We start from the raw sequence: 25,461 nt of genomic DNA, 5'->3' as shown, positions 1-25,461 counted from the left end.
CTGATGCACTTGATGGTTCCCTCCTTTTTGAAGAGCCTTCTGCACTTGGCCTTGGTATGTCACTCTATCTTGCTTCTTCTCTGACCCTAATCACTCTCTGAGCATCAGTGGGTCCCTGCCCTCAGTTCCAGGACCCCGTCTCTAAACACGTTCACTTTCTCAGAGGTCTCCTGTCTCATGGCTTTATGTGGCAACTCCCAAGTTTCCATCTCCAGCCTGCACACCTCCCCTTACTCCAGATTCAGACCCCAGGTGCTGATTTGACTTTTATTTGTATGTGTGAAAGGCATCTCAGATTTAACACATCCAAAATTAGACTCAATTTTTCCCTCAAACTTGCTTTTACCAGTCTTTCTAACCTTTTTAAAACATTTATTTTATTCAAGTACAGTTGATTTATCAGTCTTCCTAATCTTGATAAACGTAACTCTATTCTACCAGTTGTCCAGGTCAAAGGCTCTTCCCTCCGTACTCCTACCCCATCCCACATACTCCATCAACCAATTCTGTTATTTCCTCCTTAAAATACATCCAGACTCTAACTCCTTCTCACCACCTCCTTTATCGATGCCGTAGTCTACCATCAGGAGCCTCTTAACTGGTCTCCCTAGTTCTGCCCTGGTTCCTCTCTGGTCTATTGTCCACACCACGGCCAGAGTGAGCCTTTTAAACATCAGTCAGACCATGCCCGCCCTCTGCTCAAAACCCTCCAGTGGCTTATTTCCCTACAAGGCCCTAGAAGATCACTGCTCCCTAGCTATCTCCCTGAAGTCTCCTATTTGCTTCTCTCTCACTTCCTCTGCACTCTAGCCTCCTAGCTTTCCCCAAACACATCCCTGCCTCAGGGCCTTTGCACCTGATTCTCTGTACAAGATTCTCTCGCCCCAGGTACAGGCACAGCTTTTCCCTTCAGGTCTCTGTTCCAACACCACCTCATCAGGAAGGCCTTCCCTAATGGGCACAGATAAGACAGCAACCCCTTCCTCACTGTCTATTCCCTTCTACCTTGCCTCATTCTCCTTCACAGCATTCATCACCACCTGACACAGTACATATTTGTTTATGTCCTGTCTCCCCCATTCTACCAGAAGCTTCATGAGAGCAGGGCCCCGGCTTTGCCAACTGCTGCACGCAAAGCGCCCCAAAGAGAGCAACAGGCACCCAGAAGTATTTCTAGAATGAACTAGTGAACAGTCCCACATGCATAAGTCTCGGGGACCGATCCACACAGCGCTGGAGGGGAGAGGTGGAAGCTCCAAGGCAGGGGCTTAAGCCTCACTCTGGACCTCCCCAGATGCAGGCAGATGCGTCAGTGACCCCTCATCTGCACATGTGATAGGACCTATTCTTGAAAGCACCAAGCCACTCTCTGAATAGAAATCATATTAGAACAGCCCTAGCAACAAAAGCATTACCGAGGCTTTCTATGTGCTGAGCTTCACAAGGTGCTGCATTCCCTCCCTCACTCAACAAACAATAACTAAGCACCTAATAGGCGCTGCTGACACCAGAGATACAATGGTGGGCAAAGTCTCTCTCCTGAAGGAGCATACAATCTGCGATGTTTCTTTTTTTTTTTTTAACTTTTTATTTTATACTGGAGTATAGTTGATTAACACTGTTGTGTTAGTTTCAGCGTCCAGCAAAGTGATTCAGTTATACATATACATGTATCTGTTCTTTTTCAAATTCTTTTCCCCTTTAGGTTGTTATATGATATTGAGCAGAGTTCCCTGTGCTATACCGTAGGTCCTTGTTGGTTATCCATTTTAAATATAGCAGCATGTACATGTCAATCCCAAACTCCCTAAGGGATAGTTAGGGAGTCAGCAGCTATGAGGCTCTCTCCCATTTGGGCACAGACCCCACCGATGAGGGCAGGTGGTCTTGGTCCAGAGGCTGTCTGTGCCCAAGGGAAAGAGGAGCCCCCAGTCACTCGGACCTGGGGCCTGGTGACAACAGGCTGGCAGCCTCACCCAACACAAGGGCAGACAGGTGAGATCTCAAACCTACTGACCGGGCTGGTGCGCTTAGCGCAGACTGGTCACGTGACTTCTAACAGGGATTAACTCGAAGTTCTGAAATCAGGGCAAAACCCAAAATTCACTGCAGGAGTCTAGGACCTGATTGTCAGCAAGGTGAGCAAGAGGAAAACCTGGGGTTTGGGGTGCTGACAAGCTTGGAATGACCCCCAGGCTGTGCTGTGACTTTGAAGGGGGAGGGGTGCACGCTGCACTCAGACCTTCATCACTCAGCCCTGCCGAACCGACTCTAGGTCACTGGCTGATGGCCGGTCCCTCAGCTCCCAGGCTGGCTAGTGGGGCTAAGATGAGCATAGAGCAAGATATCCTTGGCTTCAGGGTCAGAGGTAATGGGGTGCTAATTAGCTGTGTGACCTTGGACTTGTTACTTCACCCCTCTGAGTCTTAGTTCCTTCCCCTGCAGGGCCCTGACCGACCAATCACGGCTGCTGGACAGGTGTGGGAGCAGGAGGTCTGGGTTCCCAGGGCGAGGGCTCTTGGGGACACAGGGTGGCAGCGCTGGCAGCAATTTTACAATGGTACCAAAGTATTTCACCATTTTACCCACTGGTACAGTAGTACTGCTGCATACTGGCCAGACCCTGTGCTAAGTGCTTCACGGGGATTGCTTTATTTCATCCTTGTAGCAATCCTGCTAAATTGAGATTAGTGTCTTCACTTTACAGGTGAGCACAGCTGCTCTTCGGCCAGTACACACCAGTGCTACTGCACCAGTGGGTAAAATGGTAAAATACTTCGGTACCATTGGAAAATTGCTGCCACCGTTGCTACCCTGTGTCCCCAAGAGCCCTCCCCCTGGGAACCCAGACCTCCTGCTCCCGCACCTGTCCAGCAGTAGCTGCTAACACTGCTGGGGGCAGAGGAGCAACAGTGACCAGCCTTCAGGGTAAGGAAGGGCTTTCTTCCAGCAAGCACTGCCCCAGGCACCTTGGAGATCAGTGAGCTCTGCGTCACTGGAAGCGTTAAAGCAGTGATGGCTGATGGAGGTGAGATAAAGGGTCAGGCAGAGGCCTGTGGGGCTGAGTTGCATAATCTCAGGCCAGCGGCCATGCTCCCTCAGAAAGGAAAAGAAAGAGGGAAATCCCTCCCACATCACTGTGGGCAGGGAAAGGGGAGGACGGGTGGAAGGACGGCCAGCTCTGCCCGTACCCCCCTCTTAGTGGGGGGCCACAAGAAGGGGTCTACTCTGAAGCTGGCCTAAGGGCTGCTGAGCATAGAGCCCACCATGCAAAGCCCCCAGCTCAGAAAAAACTCTCAGTAAGTGTTCCTGTACTCTTGCTGCCCTACCCACGTCCTCCTCCCCCCACCTTCCCAGAAAGAATGTGGATTCAAGTGTTCAGGGAAAAGCCAGGTCCGGGCCCCTCCGTGAAGACAACAGCACTTGTGTCTGTGGTTTGGGCAGAAGCCAGGGTGGAAACGTCCCAGCTTCTGAGGGTGCAGGAGGGGAGCCAGGGTTTTCGCTCTTTGCAGAGACTGAGCCCTTGCCGGGGACAGAGTGGCTGCAGAGCGGGGCCCAAGAGCCCCTAGGTGGGAAGGGGTGTCCGGAGGCCACTGTCCTCTGACGATGGAAGAAAGATGCCAGCTTCCAGAGGCTGGCTGGGCAGAGGGCGGGGCTGGCAGCCATGTGGGTGGGAAGGCCCAGATTGTTACGTGGGCAGAAGATTTGGTCAACATCCTACCCTGCAGGCCTGAGGCTTGGGCCAGAGGGGGAGGCAGGCTGACAGGACAGGACATACTTGGCAGAGTGAGGAGGTCCTAGGCCCGGCTCTGCCTCTAGAGAGGTCTGACCCCGGCAAGTCACTTCTCCATCTGCACTGCAGTTTCCTCAGGTGTAAAGTAAAGGGGGCTGACACCACAGCGCTCAGGAGCCTTCCAACTCCAAACAGACAGGAAGAACAGGCAGGCAAACACTCCAAGACAAAAGAAGTGAAAGCAGGGACTGGAGCAGATATTTGTATGCCCACGTGCACAGCGGCATTGTTCACGATGGCCAAAACGCAAATGTCCATTGCCGGATGAAAGGCTCAACAAAATGTGGTAGATGCATAAAATGGAATATTATTCAGTCTTAAAAAGGAAGGGAATTCTGGCACATGTTAGAACATGGGTGAACCACGTGGTAAGTGAAATAAGCCAGTCACAGAGAGATATTGTATGATTCCACTCGTACGAGGTCCCTAGAGTAGTCAAAACCATAGAGACAGAAAGTAGAATGGGCGTTGCCGGGGGCTGGGGATGATGGGGAATAGGAGCTGTTGTTTGGCAGGTACAGGGTTTCAGCTGGAGGAGATGAAAATATTCTGAAGATGGATGGGGGTGATGGTTGCAGAACAATATGAATGTACTGAATGCCACAGAACTGTCCACTTAAACATGCTTAAGATGGTCAGTTTTATGTTACGTATATTTTACCACAGTAAAAACAGAAACAAAAACAAACACAAAACTCCAGGACTTTGACTAAGGTTCGGGTCTTCCTGATTCATGAAGCCGGAGACCTGGGGTACGGGGAGTCATACAGCTGACAGACAGGGTGACGGGGGTCCAAAGTCACAGACCCCCGAAGAGAGAGAGGGGAAGCCGATGCAGCCCCACAGCACAGAGGTGGGACCCCGATGATGAGGAGGCGATGTCCCCAGAGTTGGGCCCTTAACACCGGAAGGTGAGACAAAGGTCCCGAACCCTTGTGGGAAAGAACACAGAGCAGGCTTGCTCCAAAGTTGGGGGGCCCCACAGACACTGGGGAGCCTGGCTGCTGGCCCCTGAGGTCGGCCATCTCCTGTAGATTCTGCGAGCACCAGGGCAATGAGACCCCTTGAAAGACAACAAGAAATAGGTTTGTAAGTGGGAAGACTGTGAGACTCTTCAGCGTGGAAACCACAGAGAAGGCCCCCTGAGCAAGCTTGAGCATCTCTGCTCTGAGATTCAGATCAGAACTGGAGCCCCTGGTCCTCTGAAGACCTTGGGCAAGGAGCTGGAAGGGCAGGTGCGTGTGTCTGCCGACCCTGATAATCCAGGCCACGCCCCCTTCTCCCTGGGATTTCAACTCCATTCCCAGAGGCACAGGGACCAACTGTGTGAGGTGGGAGAGGTTCTCCCACCCAGCCACACTGATGGAGAGTATAGGAGACAAAGGGAAGTTGAAACCGTTGCTGGCTGTGTGACTCCCTCCGTGCTTTATTTTTATAGTGATAACAAAAGTAGCTACCACAATAGTGTTTTTAAGGATGAAAAGTACATAGCATGGGCCTTCTACACAGTAACTGCCCAACAGATATCATTATTGTCTCCTCCTGTTCATCATCATTATCAAGCTGCCATGTTTTGCTCTTTCTGAACTTGGAAGAAGAGAAACCCCAGAGTTCAGAGTGCCTGGCAGGCATCCCAGGCTTAGCACCTCCCCCAGGATGCCGTGGGCTCCAGGGAAGCAGGATGTCAGGGGTAGTCCCGTCCATCCCAGGGCAGCCAACAACCCCAGGAGAGTCCAGCCCCAGTAGGGGTCAGAGTTACACCCAAGCCTAAATACAACCAGCCTTTGATTAAAGTTCCCCAAATATGGGACATCCTTTTAAATGCCAGACTAATTAGTATTTAGCTGTAACGCTTTAAGCCTTTCTTTTCTTAAAACAAGACCTAATTGAGTAGAGAAGTGTGCTAATCTGGGAATCCAGTATCTACTCCTGAGGCAGGCCTGGGTGGGCAATGCCCTAAATCAGGCCTGATTCTGGGGGCAGGATCAGAGGTGTAGCACTTAAGGGGAGCCCAGGAGCTTCAGAACACAAGCTCTGCAAATTCACGTTTATAAAGTAATGCTGTGGCCATGCTTCCTCCACTGCTATAAATGTTATCCCCAAATCTTCCTAAAACCACTCTTGAGGAAAAAAAATTTTTTTTCTAGAAACAACTTTGGGTAATCCAATATCCAAAGTTACTTTTAAAAAATGTTAGAGGGACTTGCCTGGTGGTGCAGTGGTTAAGACTCCGTGCTCCCAATGCAGGGGGCCCGGGTTCAATCCCTGGTCAGGGAACTAGATCCCACATGCCTGCCACAACTAAGAGTTTGCATGCCACAACTAAGGAGCCTGCACGCCACAACTAAGAAACCCGTGAGCCGCAACTAAGGAGCCCACCTGCAGCAACTCAGGAGCCATGTGCTAAGGAGCCGGTGCAGCCAAATAAATAATAAATAAATAAATAAACATTTAAAAAATATCTCCATCATTTAAAAAAAAAAGTTAGAGAAGTTAATATGGCAGTAGATAGAAATAATATTTATTGAACAAGGCATGACATTACTCTCTTACATGCATTCTGCAATGCTTTTCAGAATGTTTTCTGTGGAACTAGCCCAGAATGATGTGCAAAAAAACGGTCCTTTGGGAAACCCTAAGGACAATATATTCTTCCAATATACTTATAACATATGTTTGTATATTGAAAGTTCTTTCAAGCCCTGCAGTAAAGAAACTGTTTACATTTCTTTAACTCAGTATATCCCAAAGAGTGGTATATATTCAAATGGGTGATGCATGAGATGATTTTAGAAAGTGCACAAATGTTTTTAATTTCAATGGTTATATATATTTATTTTGATGTCAGTTGGCAAATAATATAGCTAGCACATCAAACCTATGATTGCACATATATTGCTCAGGACTCATTCGTTCACTCATTCCACAGACATTTACTGAGGACCTACTATGAGCCAAGCAGTATTCTAGAGGTTGAGAATGTAGCAGTAAATAAAATAAAGTCCCTGCTCTCATAAATTTACTTTTTAGTGGGGAGTGACAAAAACTCAAACAAACAAATAAATATATTGAACACATATAAATATATGTTCAACAGTAAAAGGTAGAATAAAGAAAAACAGTTAGGCAAGGGGACAGAAGTGACAGGGGTGGGGTGGGTACTAGTGTGGGGAAGACCTCTCAGACAAAGGGACACTTGAACGGAGAGCTAAATGAAGGAGACTGTCTTTCCGCAGGAAGAAAGTGCTGGGCAGAGAGAACACCAGACACAAATCCCCAAGGTGAGAATGCGCTTGGCACCTGGTGGAACGGTTCCAAGTTCCAGGGCGGCAGACAAACCCTAAGGGATGCTTTTTAGAATTAATTAAATCAAATTCAAATACCATAATATTTGCCCTTTTAAAGTGTACAAGTCAGTGTTTTTTTAAGTATATACACAAAGTTGTTCTATTTTTTTAGAGTGATGATTTGGTTCTGGTTCTGGCCAAGATGGAGTACTGGGGACCAGATTTACCTTCTCACCTAAACAACCAAAAAACAGACAAAATATATGAAACTGGATTTCAAGACACTGGACATCAGGCAACAAAGGATGGTGACCCCTGAGAGATGGGATACAAAATAGGGGAAGGCATGGGAGTTCCCTGGTGGCCTAGTGGTTAGGATTCTGGGCTTTCACTGCTGTGGCCTGGGTTCAATCCCTGGTTGGGGAACTGAGATCCTGCAAGCCGAGGCCAAAACAAACAAACAAACAAACAAAAAACAGGGAAAGGCACCTATGAACGTTCAGCTTCCCAGCTTACTGCCCTGAGAGAGCTTCTAGGCCACAGTGTTGAAACCCAGGGATAAAGAATGTCATTTTATAAAAATAAAAAGGTCAATTCATCAAGAAGATGATCCATCCTAAACATTTATGCACTTAACAACAGAGTGTCAAAATACATGCAGCAAAAACTGATTGAACTAAAAGGAAAAAAATAGGCAAGTCCACAATTAAACTGTGAAATTCAACACCCCTCTCTCAATAATTGACAGTACAAGTAGACAGAAGATCAGTAAGGATACAGAAGACTTAGAGAACACTACCAGCTTGATCTGGTTGACATTCATAGAACACCCCACCCACCATAGTGGAATACACATTTTTTTCATGTGCACATGGAATATTTACCAAGATAGACCATATCCTGAGTCATAAAACAAGCCTCAATAAGTTTTAAAGAATTCAAGTAATATACTGTATGTTTTCTGACACAATGAAATTAAAATAGCAATCGATGACAGAAAGATCTCTGGAAAATTCCTAAATAGTTGCAACTAAATAAACACTTCTAAATAACCTAAGGGTCAAAGAAGATATCAAAAGGGAACTTAGAAAGTATTTTTAACCTAATGAAAATGAAAACACAACATATTAAAATTTGTGGGATACAGCTAAATGAGTAGTTAGGGGGAATTTATAGCACCAAAATGAATATCTTATTAAAGAAGAAATGTTCAAATCAATGACATCAGCTTCCACTTTAAGATGTTAGAAAAATTAGAGCAAATTAAATCCAAAGTAGGAAGGCAAAAGGAAACAATAAACATAAGAATGGAAATCAATAGAATTAAATGGGAAAAATCAATGGACTGGTTCTTTGTGAAAATCAATGACATTGATAAATCTCTAGCCAGCCTGATTAGGAAAAAAGAGAAGACACAAATTACCAATATCAAAAATGAGAGAGGTAACATCACTACAAATCCTACGGAATATAAAAGGATAATAAGAGAATATTATGAACTTGATGCCAATAAATTTGATAACTCTGATGAACCGATCAAGTTTTTGAAAGGCACAAACTACAAAAGCTCACTGGAGAAGAAATAGATAACCTGAATAGCCCTATATCTATTAAAGAAACTGAATTTGCAGTTAAAAACCTTCCCACTAAGAAAACTCCAAGCCCAGATGTCTTCATAGGTGAATTCTACTAAACATTTAAGGAAGAAGTAATACCAATGTCATTCAAATTCTTCCAGAAAATTGAAAAAGAGAATACTTCCCAAGTCATTCTATAAAGCCAGAATTACTCAGACATTACAATAAAACTACCAACCAACATCTCTCAAGAACACAGATGGGGCTTCACTGTCAGTGCAGTGGTTGGGAGTGGGCCTGCCAATGCAGGGGACACGGGTTTGAGCCCTGGTCCAAGAGGATCCCACATGCCACAGAGCAACTAAGCCTGTGCGCCACAACTGCTGAGCCTGTGCTCTAGAGCCCGCGAGCCGCAGCTACTGAGCCCACGTGCCACAACTGCTGAGGCCTGCAGGCCTGGAGCCTGTGCTCCGAGACAAAGAGAGGCCACCGCAGTGAGAGGCCTGTGCACCGCAGCGAAGAGTAGCCCCTGCTCGCCACAACTAGGGAAAGCCTATGCGCAGCAACGAGGACCCAACGCAGCCAAAAATAAAATAAATAAAATAAATTTATTTTAAAAAAAGAACATAGACTCAACAATTCTAAAAAGCTTTTAACAAATCAAAGCCAACAATATATAAAAAGATAATGTATCATGACCAAGTGGGGTTTATCCCAGGAATACAATCTTGGTTTAACATTAGAAAAATTAATCAATGTAATTTACCATATTAAAGACTAAAAAAGAAAAACCCATATGATTATCTCAATAGACACAGAAAAAGCATGTGACAATATTCAACATTCATTCCTGATAAAAACTCTCAGCAAACTAGGAATAGAAAGCAACTTCCTTGATGTGATAAAGGGCATCTATAAAAACCCTACAGCTAACATTATACTTAATGCTGAAAGACTGAAAGCTTTCTCCTGAAGATCAAGAACAAGACAAGTATGTCTTTAAGTCAATGAAATAAGGCAAGAAAAAGAAATAGAAGTCATCCAGATTGGAAAGGAAGAAGTAAAACTATCTTTACTCACAGACATGATCATCTCTGCAGAAAACCCAATAGAATCTACAAAAAAGCCACTAGCACTAATAAGTAATTAGCAAGGCTGCAAGTTACAATATATAAAATTCTATTGTATTTCTATATACTAGCAATAAACAATTGAAAACTGAAATTAAAAAAACAGTATCATTTATAATACAGAGGTAGGTATAAATCTGACAAAATATGTAAAATGCCTATGCACTCAAAACTACAAAACAATTGATAAGTGAATTAAAGAATTAAAGAAGACTTAAATAAATGGAGAGAGATACTGTGTTCATGGGTTGGAAGGCTCAACATTGTTAGGATGTCAATTCTCCTCATATTCATCCATACGAATATGAATCAACACAATCTCAATCAAAATCTAGAATTTTAGAATTTAACTGATTCTAAAATTCATACGGAAATGCAAAGGACCTAGGCTAGCCAAAACAACTTTGAAAAAGAATGAAGTTGGAGATTTAACAGTACCTGATTTCAAGAATTATTATAAAGCTACAGGTACCAAGACAGTGTGCTATTGGTGTTAAGACAGACAATAGATCAAACAGAATATATGGACAATCAATTTTCATCAAAGGTACAAAAAAGGCAATTCAGTGGGGAAAGGACAATCTTTTCAACAAATAGTGCTGGGACAACTGCATATCCATATACCAAAAAGATGAACTTTGTCCCATACCTCATACCATATACAAAAATTAATTCAGGGTAGATCATAAACTTAAATGTAAAACCTAAAACCATTAAACTTCTAAAAGAAAACATAGGAGAAAACCTTTGTGACCTTGGGTCAGGCAAAGATTTCTCAGACACAACACCAGAAGCAGGGTGGAGAGTCACCTAAAAGAACAAACTGATAAACTGAACTTCATCAAAATTAAAAACTCTCGTCTTTGAAAGACACTGTTAAAAGAATAAAAAACAAGCCAAAGACTAGGAAAAAACATTTGCAAATCACATGTCTGATAGAGGACTTGTATCCCAGTGGTTTTCAAGGCTCCCCTCCTAGAATGACATTCTATGATTAATAGCTCTTTGTTTCGAGACTCAGACGGTATAAAGTAAGAATCAGTAAGAATCTAGAACAGTGGTTCTCTAAAGTCATCACCTGAAGGGCTTGTTAAAACACAGGTTGCTGGGCTCCACCCTCAGAATTTCTGAACTGGTAGGGCTTGAGGGTTTTCATTTCTGATTAAGTTTCCTGCTGGTTCCCCTGCAGCTGGCCTGGCTACCACACTTTGAGAACTGCTACTCCAGACCAACTTAGACTAAACTAGGAACACAATGTCAGATCAAGATTCCCCACCCCGCCCCAGGGACAATTATCAAATAAACTATGTTTATTAAGAGAAAAAATTGATTTCCCCCTTTTTAATTAGCTAGAGACATCTATAAATGTTAATCAGAGCTTCTGATGAGAGAGAAATAACAAACATGACATCACTGAGTTGGCTTGATTCTAGCCTTGCCTCTTTGTTGAATACACATTTTGGTTTCCACAAAGTTGTTCAGAATTCACCCTGGAAAACATACACAGCCTTATACCAACCATCCCATAATGGCAACACAGAAGAAACTGGCATGCCCTGCTGAAGCCTATCGACTTTCCCTGACCCCCGCGTTAGCGCCCCACCCACAGGCAGGGCTGCCATCGAGTCTCACCGTCTAAGATGGCCCACTGGTTGTCAATCTCTGTATGCTTCAGGTAGGAGTCTTCGATGGTGGGGTCATAGTCAGGCACAAAGATCTTCTGGAAAAACTGGATGGTGAGGGCGCTCTTGCCCACACCCCCGTCTCCCACCACCACCAGCTTGTACGTGGGGAGGTTGTCGCTGGGGACGGCACTGGTCGCCATGTTGCTGGTAGGTCAGACCTGGGGAGGCAAGATATGTGGAATGAGACAGGGGGCTTCTTCTTCTCTGACTCAGGGGAAAATATTCACGGGGTTTCCTCCTTTCTTACAGAGTAACAAATACTCCCAGTTGTAGAAAGTTTTGAAAATGAAGACATGCAAGAGAAAAGTGCTACCCCAGGTCCCTCACCCAGAGACAATAACTGTTAAAATAATTTATTCAACCATTTACTGAATGTCAACTATGTGCCAGGCCCCGTCTTGGGGATATAATGCTACACGGCCTTTAACCAGCCAAAGGCCATGTCAACGAAGTTTTTCCACCATCAAATTCCGCCCTAGTCCTGTACAGTTAAACACGTGGGCGTTAGTCTGAGCAGGGAGGGCAAGGAGGTTCGCCTTTCACATCAACTCTGGTCATTGGACTGTGGTGCTGAGAAGAATGGGAGGCTGTCTGAGCTTAAAGGAAAAGAGGGTCACAACAGCTTAGCACAGCTGAGCTCAGCGTCTCTGAGCCCCTTCCAGCTCTCAGAATTCTGTGATCCTGGCTCTGTTCTCTGATCTCCTTGCCCTCTATCATGCAGAAAGTCGTGTTAGACTCACGTGACATCTGGTCAACCCCTCTTTTAGTTGGGGAGGAAGAAGAGAAGGATCAGGGATAAGTTTTATTTTGATGACGTTGAGTCCAGTTAAGGCAGTGGTTCTCAACCAGGGGCAATTTTGTCCCCCAGGGATATTTGCAATGTCTGGAAATATTTTGGGTTGCCAAAACCAAGTGGGTGCTACCGGCATCTAGTCAGCAGAGGCCAGGGATGCTGCTAAAGATCCTATAATGCCCAGGAAAACACCCCCAGAACACATAATTAACCATCCTAAAATGTCCATAGTGCCAAGGCTGAGAAACGTTGAGCTAAGCTGACTAGGCAGGGGCTGGAAATATGGGACCAGGATCCTAAAGAGCAATTGAGCCTGAACAGATAAGGACTGACTGTGTAGAGGTGATGGCAGAGAAGTGAAGAGTGACCTTTGGAAACTGCATCACAAAGTACCAAGGAGGAGAAGCGGGCGGGGAGCATGGAAGGAGCACTCAGAAAAATAGGAGGGAAACCAGGATCTGTCACAGTGATGGAAGCCCAGAGTTTCCAGAAGGAGGAGGTTTAGCCTTATATATAAGGCTAAACACTGGTGGGGGATGAGGGAGGACAGTCACCTAAAGAACAATTTGAGGGTGTTGCCAGGGACCTAAGCTGCTAACTAGGGAAAAGCACAAACCACCTGTGGTAGGGCCATCCCTGGGTAGCTTCAGGGCTCATAGAAGGGTAGGGGGGCGGGTAGCATGCCGGGGGACAACAGACTGTGTGTCCTGTGTGCAATCACTGCTGCTTGGGAAGGCCACTGACTGAGCCATAGTTTCCTTACCTAATAGATTAAAGGGCTGGGTTTTCAGCTAAGAGTTCTTAGCTCTAAAAGAGTCCTCCATTCTAGATTTCAACAGAAAGGATGTTAGACACAAATGTAGGTTATGTGGGCATGCTGATTTGCATGGGGCTATAGGCGAGAGTCATTGCATAATCTTTTGCAGTTACTGAAGCTTGATGTTGACATTTAGGGTTTCCCTGCAGTTGGGGGGAAGTAGGCGCTTTCATACATTGTGAGTGAGAATGTAAATCTGTCCAAACTGGACTGAGAATACACTTGCATAAATACATCAGAATTTAAAACGGACATATCCTCTCTCAAAGCTATACCACATGTGAGAATGTAGTCTAAGGAGGTAATCAGACAAGTGTACAAAGATGTTAAGAACAGGGGTAAAAATGAAATAACTTAAATACTGGGGGGCCAGTTAAAGAAAAGTTTATCCATACAATGCAATACTATACGGCCATTCAGAAGGACTATACTCCCTAGCCTAGAAAAGGTTTATAATATACATGAAAAAAAAAAAAAAGCCAGGCTGCAAATCAGCAAGTACATATGATTACACTTCCGTGAAGCTACCATCTATGAATCTACATGTCTAGGGTGGTTCTAGGCATAGAGAGGATCGGCACGTAGCTGTCTCTCCAGGAGACTTTGGGATACTTTCTCAGATTTTCAATTTTCTACAACAAGCATGTGTTCTATTTCTGTATCAGAAAAGCTGAACGGTATTAAAATGTTCCCACCAAATAAAATGTTCGGGCCACCTGAAAATGTGCGATTTCCTCTCCTTCGAGTGGGGATTTAAAAGTCCTTTGGTGTGGGCTTCCCTGGTGGCGCAGTGGTTGAGAATCTGCCTGCCAATGCAGGGGACACGGGTTCGAGCCCTGGTCTGGGAAGATCCCACATGCCACGGAGCAACTGGGCCCGTGAGCCACAATTGCTGAGCCTGCGCGTCTGGAGCCTGTGCTCCGCAACAAGAGAGGCCGCGATGGTGAGAGGCCTGCGCACCGCGATGAAGAGTGGTCCCCACTTGCCGCAACTAGAGAAAGCCCTCGCACAGAAATGAAGACTCAATACAGTCATAAATAAATAAATAAAAGAACGTGAATTTCTTAAAAAAAAAAAAAAAAGGCATTAAAAAAAAAAAAAAAAAAAGTCCTTTGGTGCAGGATAGAAGGACCAGGCGTCAGCTGAGCCCCAGCATCTGGTTCCCCCATCCCCCCTAGGTGGGGATGACAGTGGGGTTAACCTGAGCCTGCAACACACTGAGCTCTCCCACGTGACAGAGCTGGTGGTCCAAAGGAGCCAGAGGGGAGGGGAGGGAGACAAAAATGAGGGGAGGAGGGTATGGGCCAGCTCCCTCTCTTCTTTGTCTCTTGGGTCAGGGGAGCTTGATGTCAGCTCCTTGCTGCTCCTCCTTAACCGCTGTCCTAGCCTGGGGAGGATGGTGACACTAAGCCAGCGTGAACGTGTCTGTCTATGAAAGAGGCTGTTTTTAAAGCTCCCTTCCAAGAAGATATAAACTATGTATAAAATAAATAAGCTCCAAGGATATGATGTATAGCACAGGGAATATAGCCAATATTTTATAATAATTTAAAATGGAGTATAACAGATAAAAAATTTGAATCACTATGTTGTACACATGAAGCTAATATAATATTGTAAATCAACTATACCTCAATAAAAAAATTAAAATAAATAAAAATGAAAGCTCCCTTCCCTTCTCGCTGGCAGCAATGTGAATAAAAAAATACTAAGTGGGTGGGAAGGTATCGGGAAGGAAAATCGTTTCCCTTGATTTTCTTCTCAAAATAAAACAAGATAAGAAATACACTAGTAAATATGATAGAGGACCAACCTTTGAGGCGGTGCTCAGACCACCCACAGCAGAATCACCTGGGGACTTGAAAAAAAATCGCCCTCTGCTTGCCAAGCAAGGCAGCTGGCAGGAAACGGTCAGATGAGGGCCGATTTCCTTTCACAGTGCCCTGCACTCAGGAGTTGGGCCCTGAGAGACCACGGGGGGCCCATTTGGGGTTCCCTCCCACCTCAGGCTCAATGGAACAGGGTTAGAATGCACGGTTAACACAAACATTGGACTGGGTCCCTCGTGGGGAGAAAGGCTTTAGTGCTTCCCATGGCTGATGGGTCAGGTCCTTGCCCCTTCACTGGGCATTCGAGGCAGTCACTGGCTGCCATCGCTGACCTCTCCAGTGGGACCCATGCTGCAGCCTCTCACGCTACTCTCTCCCAAGCAACTCTGTGTTCCCCAGTGTGCCCTGGGGTCCCGTGGAGCCTCTGCCCACCCCACCTCCTACTGGGGCCCTGGGGAGAGCGCACACCTCTTCACGGGTCAGGCCCAGGCCCAGGAATCGCCTCCCGGGAGACACCCCCTTCGACCCCGTGCCCCGCAGTTCCTGGTGCAGAGGCCACCACCACACTTGAAGTCTTCTGTACTTAACTGTGCACAACAGGGCGGGGCTGCATCTCGTCCCTCCCTGGATCACCAAGGCCCGGCACCGCATGAGCAAGGACAGACGTCAGCTACAGGAACTGGGGGCCCAACAATGGCCTTTCTGATCAACCGTCAGACAACCCACCAGCCACGGCACTGGCCTCCCCACGCAGAGGGCTCGGGGGCAGCTCTCCCGGCCAGGCCTTGGGACTGTCTCCCTCCTTCTCCCAAGTCAGACCGATCGCACAGATAAGACCCTTCCTGGAAGCAAGTGTGAGCCCAGGTTTACAAAGGCGGGACCATGAGTCCAGAAAACCCCTCCATCTATAAGGGCTCTCGGGCAGATCTTCTCTTGATGCACATGTTTTTCCAGTCTTCAACCTCCCCCGAAATAATCCCTGACTAAAATGATGTCTTTGTAAACAGGGAGGGCAGTCAAAATGCCAAGGGGCGTGCACCACACTCCTACAAAATCGGCTGATCTCACGTGGTGTGGAGAAAGAATTTTTAAAGTCACCAGAGGCTATGACGAAAGTCACCACAGGATAAAAAGTTGGTCGGTGATTAAGGAGCAAACTGTTTTCATTTACGACTTCCCTCTCCTCTCCAGTCTATTCAACTAGACAGCACCTTGGAGATCATTCTAGAACGCTGGTTCTTCACCATTTGGGGGTCACAGATGGCCCCTTCGAGGTGGGAGGGTGGAATAAGGTGGGCCCGGGGCTCCCTTTAAAGTCTCGCCACCAATTTTCCGCGCCTGATACTCTCCCACCCACCAGCTGAGCGACCTTGGGCGAGTTAACCTTTCACAGCCTCAGGTTTTTTTACTTGAAAGATGGAGTTGGTTAGAGAATCATCCTTTGCAGGATTGCTCTAAGCGGGAAATTAAAATGTATGAGACGAGCCCAGCTTAAAGAAGGTGCTCAAATGTTTGTTCTCTCGCCTTGTTTACTTTGTTCCCAGAAGAGGCGGACCCACAGGCTCCCTCCCTCCCTCCCTCCCTCCACTCTGAGGCTCCGCGGTTCCCAGCCTCCTCCCCCGCCCCCATCAGAAGCCCCGCTGCCACCTCAGCTCCCTTGCAGTCGGATTAAATAGGCTCGTGTGGCAACGTCACCCATCATTTAGAACATTGTTTCCATGGGAAATGGCTCTGAGGTTCCAGGCAGCCCGCTCCACTCAGAAACCAACTTTTGGAACCGCAGCCCCTGGGCGGAGGAGGCGGCGGCTGAGCGCTGGTTCCCATGGCAACCACCGCTCCCAGAGCCCTTCCCAGTGCACGAGCAACCCAAACCCCGGCTCATACTGGAAACTTCTTTCTAAAAGGCAGTATCACGGCCTCGACGATTTTAACGACGTGTATACGAAAACTTTAGGCATCTTTCAGCTGAGAAATAAGCTTTTTTCGTGGCTGTCTTTTGCTCCCTTTCTCTCCCCACGATTAGCACCAGCCTGCTTGAAGTTGTTTCCTGAATGGCAGATTTCGTCTTCCCAGCAACTGGGGAGCTCCAAGAGGACAACAGCCACGTGTCCTCATTCTCTTGACCTCTCACAGGGCCAGGCAGGGCCCAACACGTGGGAACCTCAGGGTGTATTCGCTGACTACTCCCTACTGGCCCAATAAGCAGGGCGTGACACCCTCCCTTCTGACAGGCGTAGGCTCGTGCCCCTAGGAAGTGGGGAAGGGGGGCTGGGTGGACCCATGACCCCAGAATAACCTTGTCACCCAGCAATTTTCAAAGTGTGCTTGGAGGGGGTTCCTGAGACCTCCTGGGAAGCCTTGTGCAAAGCCCCCTCTGTTCTCAGGGGGGCAGCTTGGGGTGGAGTGTCAGTCATAGCCTTGGACTCAGGCAGCTTGAGTTCCACTTGTGTCTCTGATACGGACTCCCTGTGTGATGTGGAGTGAGCTTCTTAACGTCAGGGAGCCTCAGTTTCCCCATCTATAAAACAGAACAGGACCCTCAAGAATGTGTAATTACAGTCCCAGTGGGGGGAAAAAAACCTGGAGGGCCCCCCAGTGAGGGCATATTTGCACTGATGTGCAAAGCAGCTGGGCCCCTGGGCTCCCTCCAATGTGGTAGAGCCTAGTGATCTGGACCCCTGCTTGCCCCATCCATGGCCCTGAGAGCACCTGAACGCATAGGGCTGCTGGAGGACCCGACACAGTAACAAATCCTAGGACAGCAGGGGCCCCAGCAGCCCCCCAAAACAGCAGTGCCCACTGGTTATTATCTCTTACCAAATCTGCCACCTTCTCCCCAAGTTCAGTTTCTAGGGCTTCTACAGAGCTTGTTTCCCAAAAGAATAGCCCAGAACACTGCCCATTTTTCTAAGTGGGCACATGGTAAAAGAAATGGCTTTGGCTGCAGACACTGTCAAGGGGCTCACGGGCTTCCTGGCCTCTCCGTGCTCCCCATCCCCCCAGCACCACTTCCAAAGCGGTGTCATAGTCCTAGCCAGAAGAAAAGGTGCCCAGGAGAGGCTACATAGCAGTAACAACCGCCACTATTTAGTGGCCATCGGCAGGGGAATGATCAGACACTGAAGGTCAGGCTTGGAACCGTCGTGTTGCACTGCCTAGAATTCTTTCGGTCATTAGTTTTGCAGCATCACAGGACTTTTCTTTGACTGTCTTTGTGACTCGTAACCCATAGGGCACTCTTCACCTTCTCTGACTATAGGAGCTGTGGCAGTGGTCATCCCAGAGCCTCTCCCAAAGATGCTACCAACTTAATTGAAGGTTTAGTTTTCACTGCTTTTTGCTTCTCTATTTCCATACTAATTATTTTAAAGATCTCCCCTAACCCCATCTGTCAAACTACAAGTTGTCTGGTAAATGAAGCTGGAAGAGAGGGACACATTCATTATTAATGCAGCTCTTGGGAGAGTGAATGGACTTTCATTCACACTGAGCTGAATCAGCCCTGGGAAGCTAATCTCATCTCTGTGACGTCTGGGTGTGCCCAGTGCAGGGGGCTGAGGATACATTGGGGGGTGACCCAACCCATGTGGAGGAAATGGCTCTGCATTCCAGGAGCTGCCCTTCCCTTCTGCACAATTCCCAGAAATGGGCAGCTTCCCCAGGGCTGCTGATTTGCAGGCTGTGCAAAAATGGCGTGCAGCCCCGCCAGGGGTCTAGGCCACTTGGCATTCCTAAGGCTCCACTCTCCCCTCCCGAAGACTTTGCTCTGCCCTTTGTCTCCCACCTTTGCTAATCCCAGCCCAGCACTGTCACTGCATCACTCAACCCCTCCGGGAAGCCAGTGCGTTCAGCTCACTTGATTATTAAGATTTAACCACCAATCCAACCATGTGTTATTTTATGCTGTACAGGACCTTAAACATCATCAGGCCTGGATGGTATGTGGCATGGGTGCCTCCCCCACTTTCCCAGATCCATGGCAGACACCACAGTCCATCGTGGTCCTCTTTCCTGCTCAGTCTTACAACCCTTTTCAACGCAGCACCCTTGGCAGCCAGAACCAGGTGACTGGTCCGGAGAGGAAACTTGTTTGCCGTCCCAGGTCGAACCCAGTACTCTTTAGGTTCCCTCCAAAACATCCCACCTACTGGCCATCCTGTTCCATGGGAGGGGCTCAGGACTATTGTGGGGGTGCCTGCCTGGCTATCTCTGGAGAACTCTGTTACCCAAGTCTTCTGGGTAATACATCAGCCCCTACTTTTCTACCCCATCAAATCCAAGCTCCTCTGCCAGGATCACACCTGGACTGCTGACAGCAGGGCAGAAATATCAGACAGGAGTCCTGAGATCCAGACAAAGGCCAATGCTTGAAGTAAGCCAGGCCCTTGACCTTACTCATGAACCCCAAGTACCACGTGCTTCTTTATATCACAACTGTTAACACTAGGGTCTTACTTGCTAGTGTGTGAGTACCTCCTGACAGAGCCTGGAGCTTAGCCATCTACAACCCAGCACTATGAGTCCCAGAAATGACCTGCTATAATAATTACAAGGGTGATCATGTTAAAAATAATAGGAGCACTTAATTAACGTAGGCGATGTGTCTGATGCTGTTGGAAGATTTTACCAAATTAGCTCATTTAATTGTCGTAACAACCCTATGAGGTATAACTTTGTCCCCATTTTACGATTGAAGAAATTGAGAGACAGAGAAGTAAAATAACTTTTCTAAGGTCAGCCGGCTAGAAAGCAGCAGTGCCAGGATCTCAAACCACAACCGTGTGGTTCCAGAGCCCGTGGCCAGCGCGTCATGCTAGGCATCCTCTCGTGGCGGGCAGAGTGGTGCGTGGGTGCAGAGTCGGGCCAGGCCAGAGGCAGCAGATCCAGAAGTGCTGGGAAGAGGTCAGCAGTGAGCCAGGGAGGTGGTGTCAGAGTCAGGGAGGCCTCCAAGGCCAGACTGCTGCCCCTGTGGGAGAAGCAGCTGAGCAGGTCAGGGCCCAAGGGGCACCCAGGGTAAATACTAGTCACTGGGAACAGACACGCCCCCCCATCCCAACTGGGACAAAGTCTGCCAAATAGGGCACAGGTCTGGTACTGCCAGGTGCTGCTGCCCTGAGGACCAGGGAGAAAGCTGAGGGATCAGGCACCTGTCCAGCATCGTGGGAACACCAGGGGGTTCTGAGACCTCCTATTTCAGCACCCCTGTCTGGGCCCCTCTCCACTGTGCTGGTCCCTGCCCCAGCCTGTCTCCTTGTGGTCCTACACACTGGCTGCTCCCCGCCCAGCTTGGGGCTGGTGCCTCACCTGGAACCCCTCACCACGGAGCCTGAGCTAGGAACTCGCACAGCTGCAAACTTAGGCAAGTTAGTTACATTCTGTCCCTCGGTTTTCTCTTCTGTAAAAGTGGGGACAGTGGCAGCATTTGACTTGTGGTGGTCATGATAGGCTACATTTATTTGCTTGGCCCAGTGTCTGGCCCATAGAGAGCGTTCAATAAACATCAGGGAGTTACTATCACCAGCATCCTTCGAAGTCCATCCCACGTCCCTCCTCCTGCAGGAAGCCCTCCTGCCTCTCCAGAGTCCTTCCTGAGCTCATGCCCTGCAAACTGGCTGGTTCCACAGATGACAGCTCAACAGAACTCAGCCCCTCGCCACTTTGTCCTCAGGGCGCTCTCACGCCCATCTGCCAGCTGGTCTCAGCTCCCCCTTTCCCCCTTGGGGGGCAGCCTCCTGCAGCCATGCTGTAGGACAACAAGCCCCCGCACGCTGCTGACCCAATGATGAAGGAGATTTAAGCTCCTCAAAGACATTTCCCCAAATATTCAGGAGATGCTTGTTCACTGAACAGACTGCGCAGCAGATACCAAATTGCTGGGAACTCAGCATGAAACGGTTTCTCCCTCTGGCCTTTAAACCCAGAAGTGCTCTCCATCCTAAAACCTAGCCCCTCTCTGGGTTCCTCCTGTTCTGGTGGATTTATCCTTGGAAAGAAAAACCTGTTAAGGACACATGACATGAGAAAGGGCCCATTTTTCCTGAGCCCAGAGGAGAATGATCCAGGAGGAGTGAAGTGGACAGGCCACCGGTGCTGGCCACCCTTCCCCCAGTGCACACAGAGGCTCAGATCCGGGAGACTTGCACGTCCAGTCAGTACTCCCAGAGCACCTCCAATGTGCCTGGTCCTCGGAGCTGGGGAGACGGAGATGAATGAGCCCCAGCGCCTGGCTTTGGGGCTCATGGGGTGTGTGGGGGGGAGGGGCAGGCAGACAGAGGACTACAGTATACAAGGCTAAGTGGGAGCACAGGGGCAGCGGGGGGCATCTCACCCAGCCTGGGGGCATTGCAGAAAGCTTCCCGGTTGAGGCAATGACAAAATGGGGTCTTGCAGGCCAAGTAGGTATCAGCTGAGGTAAGTGATAGGGACAAGCATATCCTAGGTGAGGACCAGAAGTTGCAAAGCTGGAAAGCACAGAGGTGTGCAAAACCAAGAAGGTGCCGAGTTCTGCAAGCAACACCTGTGACTGGGGTGCAGAATGTGTGACGTGTGCGGTGCGGTGGGAAGGGGAGTGGGGAGGAGCTCCTGTTGGCTGCCTGACAACTGGGGGTGTTTGTCTTTGTATCCAGAGCACTAAGCACAGTGCCTGGCACGCAGTGGCGGCTCATCAGCACAGAATGATGAAGGAACAAGTGCAGGGGCTGCAGGGCGAGGCAGTGGGGAGCACAGGGGGCCCCCGCATGACCCCGAGGTCCCCGGACCCTCTCCTCCCCACAGGCGCGCCATGCAGGCTCGCTGGAAGGCCGCACGGTCCAGCAGGCCCACAGCTCTTTCTGATGACCGCAGTGAAGCTCACCAGCCAGAAAAGCCCAGCGGACACTGCATAACTTGCACAGGACAAACTGAGGGCTCCAGAAGCTCAGAGGAGAGGAGAGGGGAAGCAGACGGGAAAGGGCTGCAGGGCCGGGTGGGAGCAGGAAGGTCATGCAGGCGGAGCTGGCATGGCCACAAAGGCCCAAAGGCAGAGCTGTGTGGGGTGGCATTTGGCCTCCCCATTTAGCAGCGGGGAGCAGAGTCAGAGGCTTTAAGGCATGTGCCCGAGGGCACAGCTTGGAAAAGGGTGAAGCTGGGATTTGGCATCCAGACTGACAACGAAAAACTAGAATTCTGCCCCACTCCCCACCCAGCTAGTCCAGACGGCCGGGTGGGTCTGCGGGGGTCTCCGAGCTGAGGGGTTAACGAGGGCTTCGGTGTCTCAAGGTCCGCACGACCCTTCAGAACAACGTGCTCCACTGGCATCCCCGGGCCACGGGGGTGCTGCCACCTGGCCGCTTGGCCCTCACAGGCCCACGTCCTCACGGGCTGAGGTCGCACCCCAATGCCCGGCCCCCTGTGTCCCCATGTCCCACCACCACAGGGCGGCTGGGGCTGAACTCAGTCCAGGGGTGAGGGGCAGGGCTGCCGCCTGGCTCGCAGTTTCCTCGAGGGGCAGGCAGAGAGGAGGAAGTGGCTTTATCTTTGGATCCTTATTCTCAGTCCTGGGGGCCATTCCTATCTCCCTAGGGCCCGGCAGTCTCACCCGCAGCTGAGGAGGAGCTTCCCAGCCTCAGGCCGGCATCTGCACGCGCATCGGGAAAGTCACCCTGGCCGTCACCCCGCTGCGGAGGGTCGGCTTCTGGACACTCTGGGGCTCCCCAGAGTGAGGCCCTCAGACTCCCCGAAGCCTGGCAGGCTGCTCCGCATTCTGATTCAGCTGCTGCCTCGGCCCATGCCTGGAGGAGGGGCTCCTGCGAGCCCCCCGGGCCTCCTCACACCTCCTCCTGGGCTGCTCAGGCTCAACCCCGCACACGGGACCCCCGCCAGCCCCCTTGTCCCGCCCTCCCGCCCCGCCCCTCTCTCCTCGGCCTCCCCCGCCAGCCCCCTTGTCCCGCCCTCCCGCCCCGCCCCTCTCTCCTCGGCCTCCCCCGCCAGCCCCCTTGTCCCGCCCTCCCGCCCCGCCCCTCTCTCCTCGGCCTCCCCCGCCAGCCCCCTTGTCCCGCCCTCCCGCCCCGCCCCTCTCTCCTCGGCCTCCCCCGCCAGCCCCCTTGTCCCGCCCTCCCGCCCCGCCCCTCTCTCCTCGGCCTCCCCCGCCAGCCCCCTTGTCCCGCCCTCCCGCCCCGCCCCTCTCTCCTCGGCCTCCCCCGCCAGCTCCAACATCCCTTCCCCTCAAATCCCAGGCCGAGGCCTCGTGGCACATCTCCCTCCGTGGCGGGCTCTGCCCTCTGCCGGGGCCCCCCTCACTGGCGCCGCGCTCCCCCCACTCCAGCGCTGCCACCCCTCAACCAACCCCGGGCACAGTGCTCCTGCTGGAAACCGCCCCGGGAGCCTGAAGCTGTCCCCACCGGCCCTCCCTGAGCTGCGCCGGCATCACGTCGCCGGCCGCTCAGAGCCTCTCTCCCACTGATTCCTAGTGCAGCGTCCTTGGGGACAGGGGCGGTGCCCAATTCGTAGGGCCTCGCGGAGTCTGCCAGGGAATGCTGTCTGCCTGCACTGCCTCTTCACTTCCCCCGGCCTGTGAAAACATTCCCTCCAGGAGGCACGGCCGTCCTGCGCCCCAGGCTCCCGAAGCCACCCCTTCGTTCCCGGCCTCTCCTGCTCGCCAGGCCTCCTTCCACTGAGCCACCTTGCCTGCGTCTACGAAGTGCCGGCCAGGTGGCAGGTGGCAGCCCGAGTGCTTTGCAGCCACTACTCCGCTGATTCACCATAGCCACCTCATCGAGAAGGCTCTGCTTAGCCCCTGAGGTCCCCGAGGTTCCATGGTTGTCCACGCCACGCATCGCCACCTGCAAGTGACCACGAGCTCCCAGCGCAGCCACACGGCCACGCTGCCTCTTCTCCCTTCAAATCTAGGAGCTGGGAGCTGTCTTACTGTCACATTTCCCCTGCGGGGGTGGGGCTGGGGGCTACAGGCTGAGCTTCATTTTCCTTATCTCGGGGTCACCCTGGAGCCCTGGCACGGCTTTCCGCACAGAAATGCTTCCGGTGTCTGCTCTCTGCATTCCCCAAATGCAGGGATGACCCTGGGAGTTGGCTAGGATTCTGCTTGGGTGGCGGGTAGGCTGAGGTGGTGTGGGCCACACAGAGAAGTGGGGTGGTGGCCCTCACAAGGGAGATACCATGTGAGCAGTCCCAGTGGACACACAAGGGCACCAGCCCAGAGGAGGAGTGGCTGACCGTAAGGGGGTCCTTCCCTGTCACCCACACTCCCAAACACTGAGCCCCTTGTAGCTCCCAGGGCCCAGCTCCCTGACCATCCCTGCCTTTGGGCTGGGGATGCCACACCCTGCCCCCAGAACCCCGATGGCATCAAGGCAGAGGTTCTCATACTGTCTTTCTCCCGAGTGGAGGCAACCGGAGCACAGCTTCACAGGCTGTCCCTCAGTGCTGTCCCAGCCCAGAGCCGCTGCCTCATGGAACCTATGGCTTCACACCAGCCCCGCAGGTAAGTGGCCCAGGAGAAGGGCAGGGATGGTGACAGACAGCAAAGGGAAGGCCTGGATGCCGGAGGCAGGCCTCCCTTTGTGTCAGCAACCCCCTGCCTATGAGATGGATGCTTCTTGCCAGGGCTGAATGGTTAAACTCCGGCCCCCCGCATCCTAGCTGACCCACCATCTCAACTGCTTTACCCTGCAATAGCAGAAAGAGGGACTCAGGAGACAAATGGACATCCCAAACTCATGTGTAGGCTGAGGTCAGGTCGATAAATGAGAGAAGGGGACAGGGACAGGCAATAGGGAGCAGTGGGGCCTGTGGTAAACAGGAGGCCACTGGTACCTTCCACCACCTGACCGCCATGACAGAAGCATATCTGCAACGGGGCTTCCAGACAGTCAAAATTTTTAAAGAGTAACCAGAAATCTGAATTTTTATGTGAAACTGATTTTTTAAATGTTGGCTATCAATAAAAAAGTTTTACACATTATATAAGCCAAATAAATCACCTCCCTGGGGTGGGGGTGGGGGCAGCCCATAAGGGCACCTGCTGCTACCCTGCCACCTTGAGCATGCCAGCATTGAGTGGTGTGGCCACTCCAAGGCAGACGACCCTTCACTGCCTTGGCCTGGCCTGGCTTTGGCCGCAAAGAGGTGTGAGGTTAAAGGAAGTGGCAGTGACACTGAGGAGCAGCTGCAGGGGTTGCTCAGCCTGGAAACTTTCCGGTCTAGCCGTCTTTAGCTGGGGGAGAGCACACAGCCACCCCAGGAGCACGGCAGAGCCCGGGGAGGAAGAGGGCAGAAAGGCACATTCAAAAATCACCGATTTGTTTCCATCGTTTGATTTGTTTCCATCGTTTATATTCAAAATGTTAAACATCATAAATGAAAAATGTGAAAAATTTTATGTTCGACCCCAAATGAGAAAGAAACAGGATCTAGGCCCTTCCCTGAGGTGAGGAGAGGCGATCCAATCCCCATTCTAAACGGGTAAGCAGACTGCAGAGAGAAGGGCTGGAGCAAAACAAAAGGGAAACTTCCTGAACACGAGGCGGGCAAGGCAATGAGCGGCCGGGGAGGTG

At 50.1% G+C, this 25,461-nt stretch overlaps 1 protein-coding gene across 5 annotated transcripts in view; it reads right to left on the bottom strand.

The window, feature by feature from the left end:
- The window catches only part of MRAS (muscle RAS oncogene homolog), a 60,389-nt gene that overhangs the window by 23,341 nt on the left and 11,587 nt on the right, over positions 1–25,461 (bottom strand). For all 5 annotated transcript variants that reach the window (XM_057545790.1, XM_057545789.1, XM_057545791.1 and 2 more), the window contains one exon: positions 11,420–11,630. In XM_057545790.1, coding sequence (XP_057401773.1) covers positions 11,420–11,612 — 193 coding nt within the window. In that variant the 5' untranslated portion in view covers positions 11,613–11,630. The remainder of the gene's footprint in view (positions 1–11,419; positions 11,631–25,461) is intronic.

This window comes from Balaenoptera acutorostrata, chromosome 4 (genome assembly GCF_949987535.1).
Source record: "Balaenoptera acutorostrata chromosome 4, mBalAcu1.1, whole genome shotgun sequence".
In the NCBI taxonomy this organism is placed as follows: domain Eukaryota; kingdom Metazoa; phylum Chordata; class Mammalia; order Artiodactyla; family Balaenopteridae; genus Balaenoptera; species Balaenoptera acutorostrata.
Note: the sequence above shows the minus strand (reverse complement) of the source record. Positions and strands in the feature narration are given on the sequence as shown.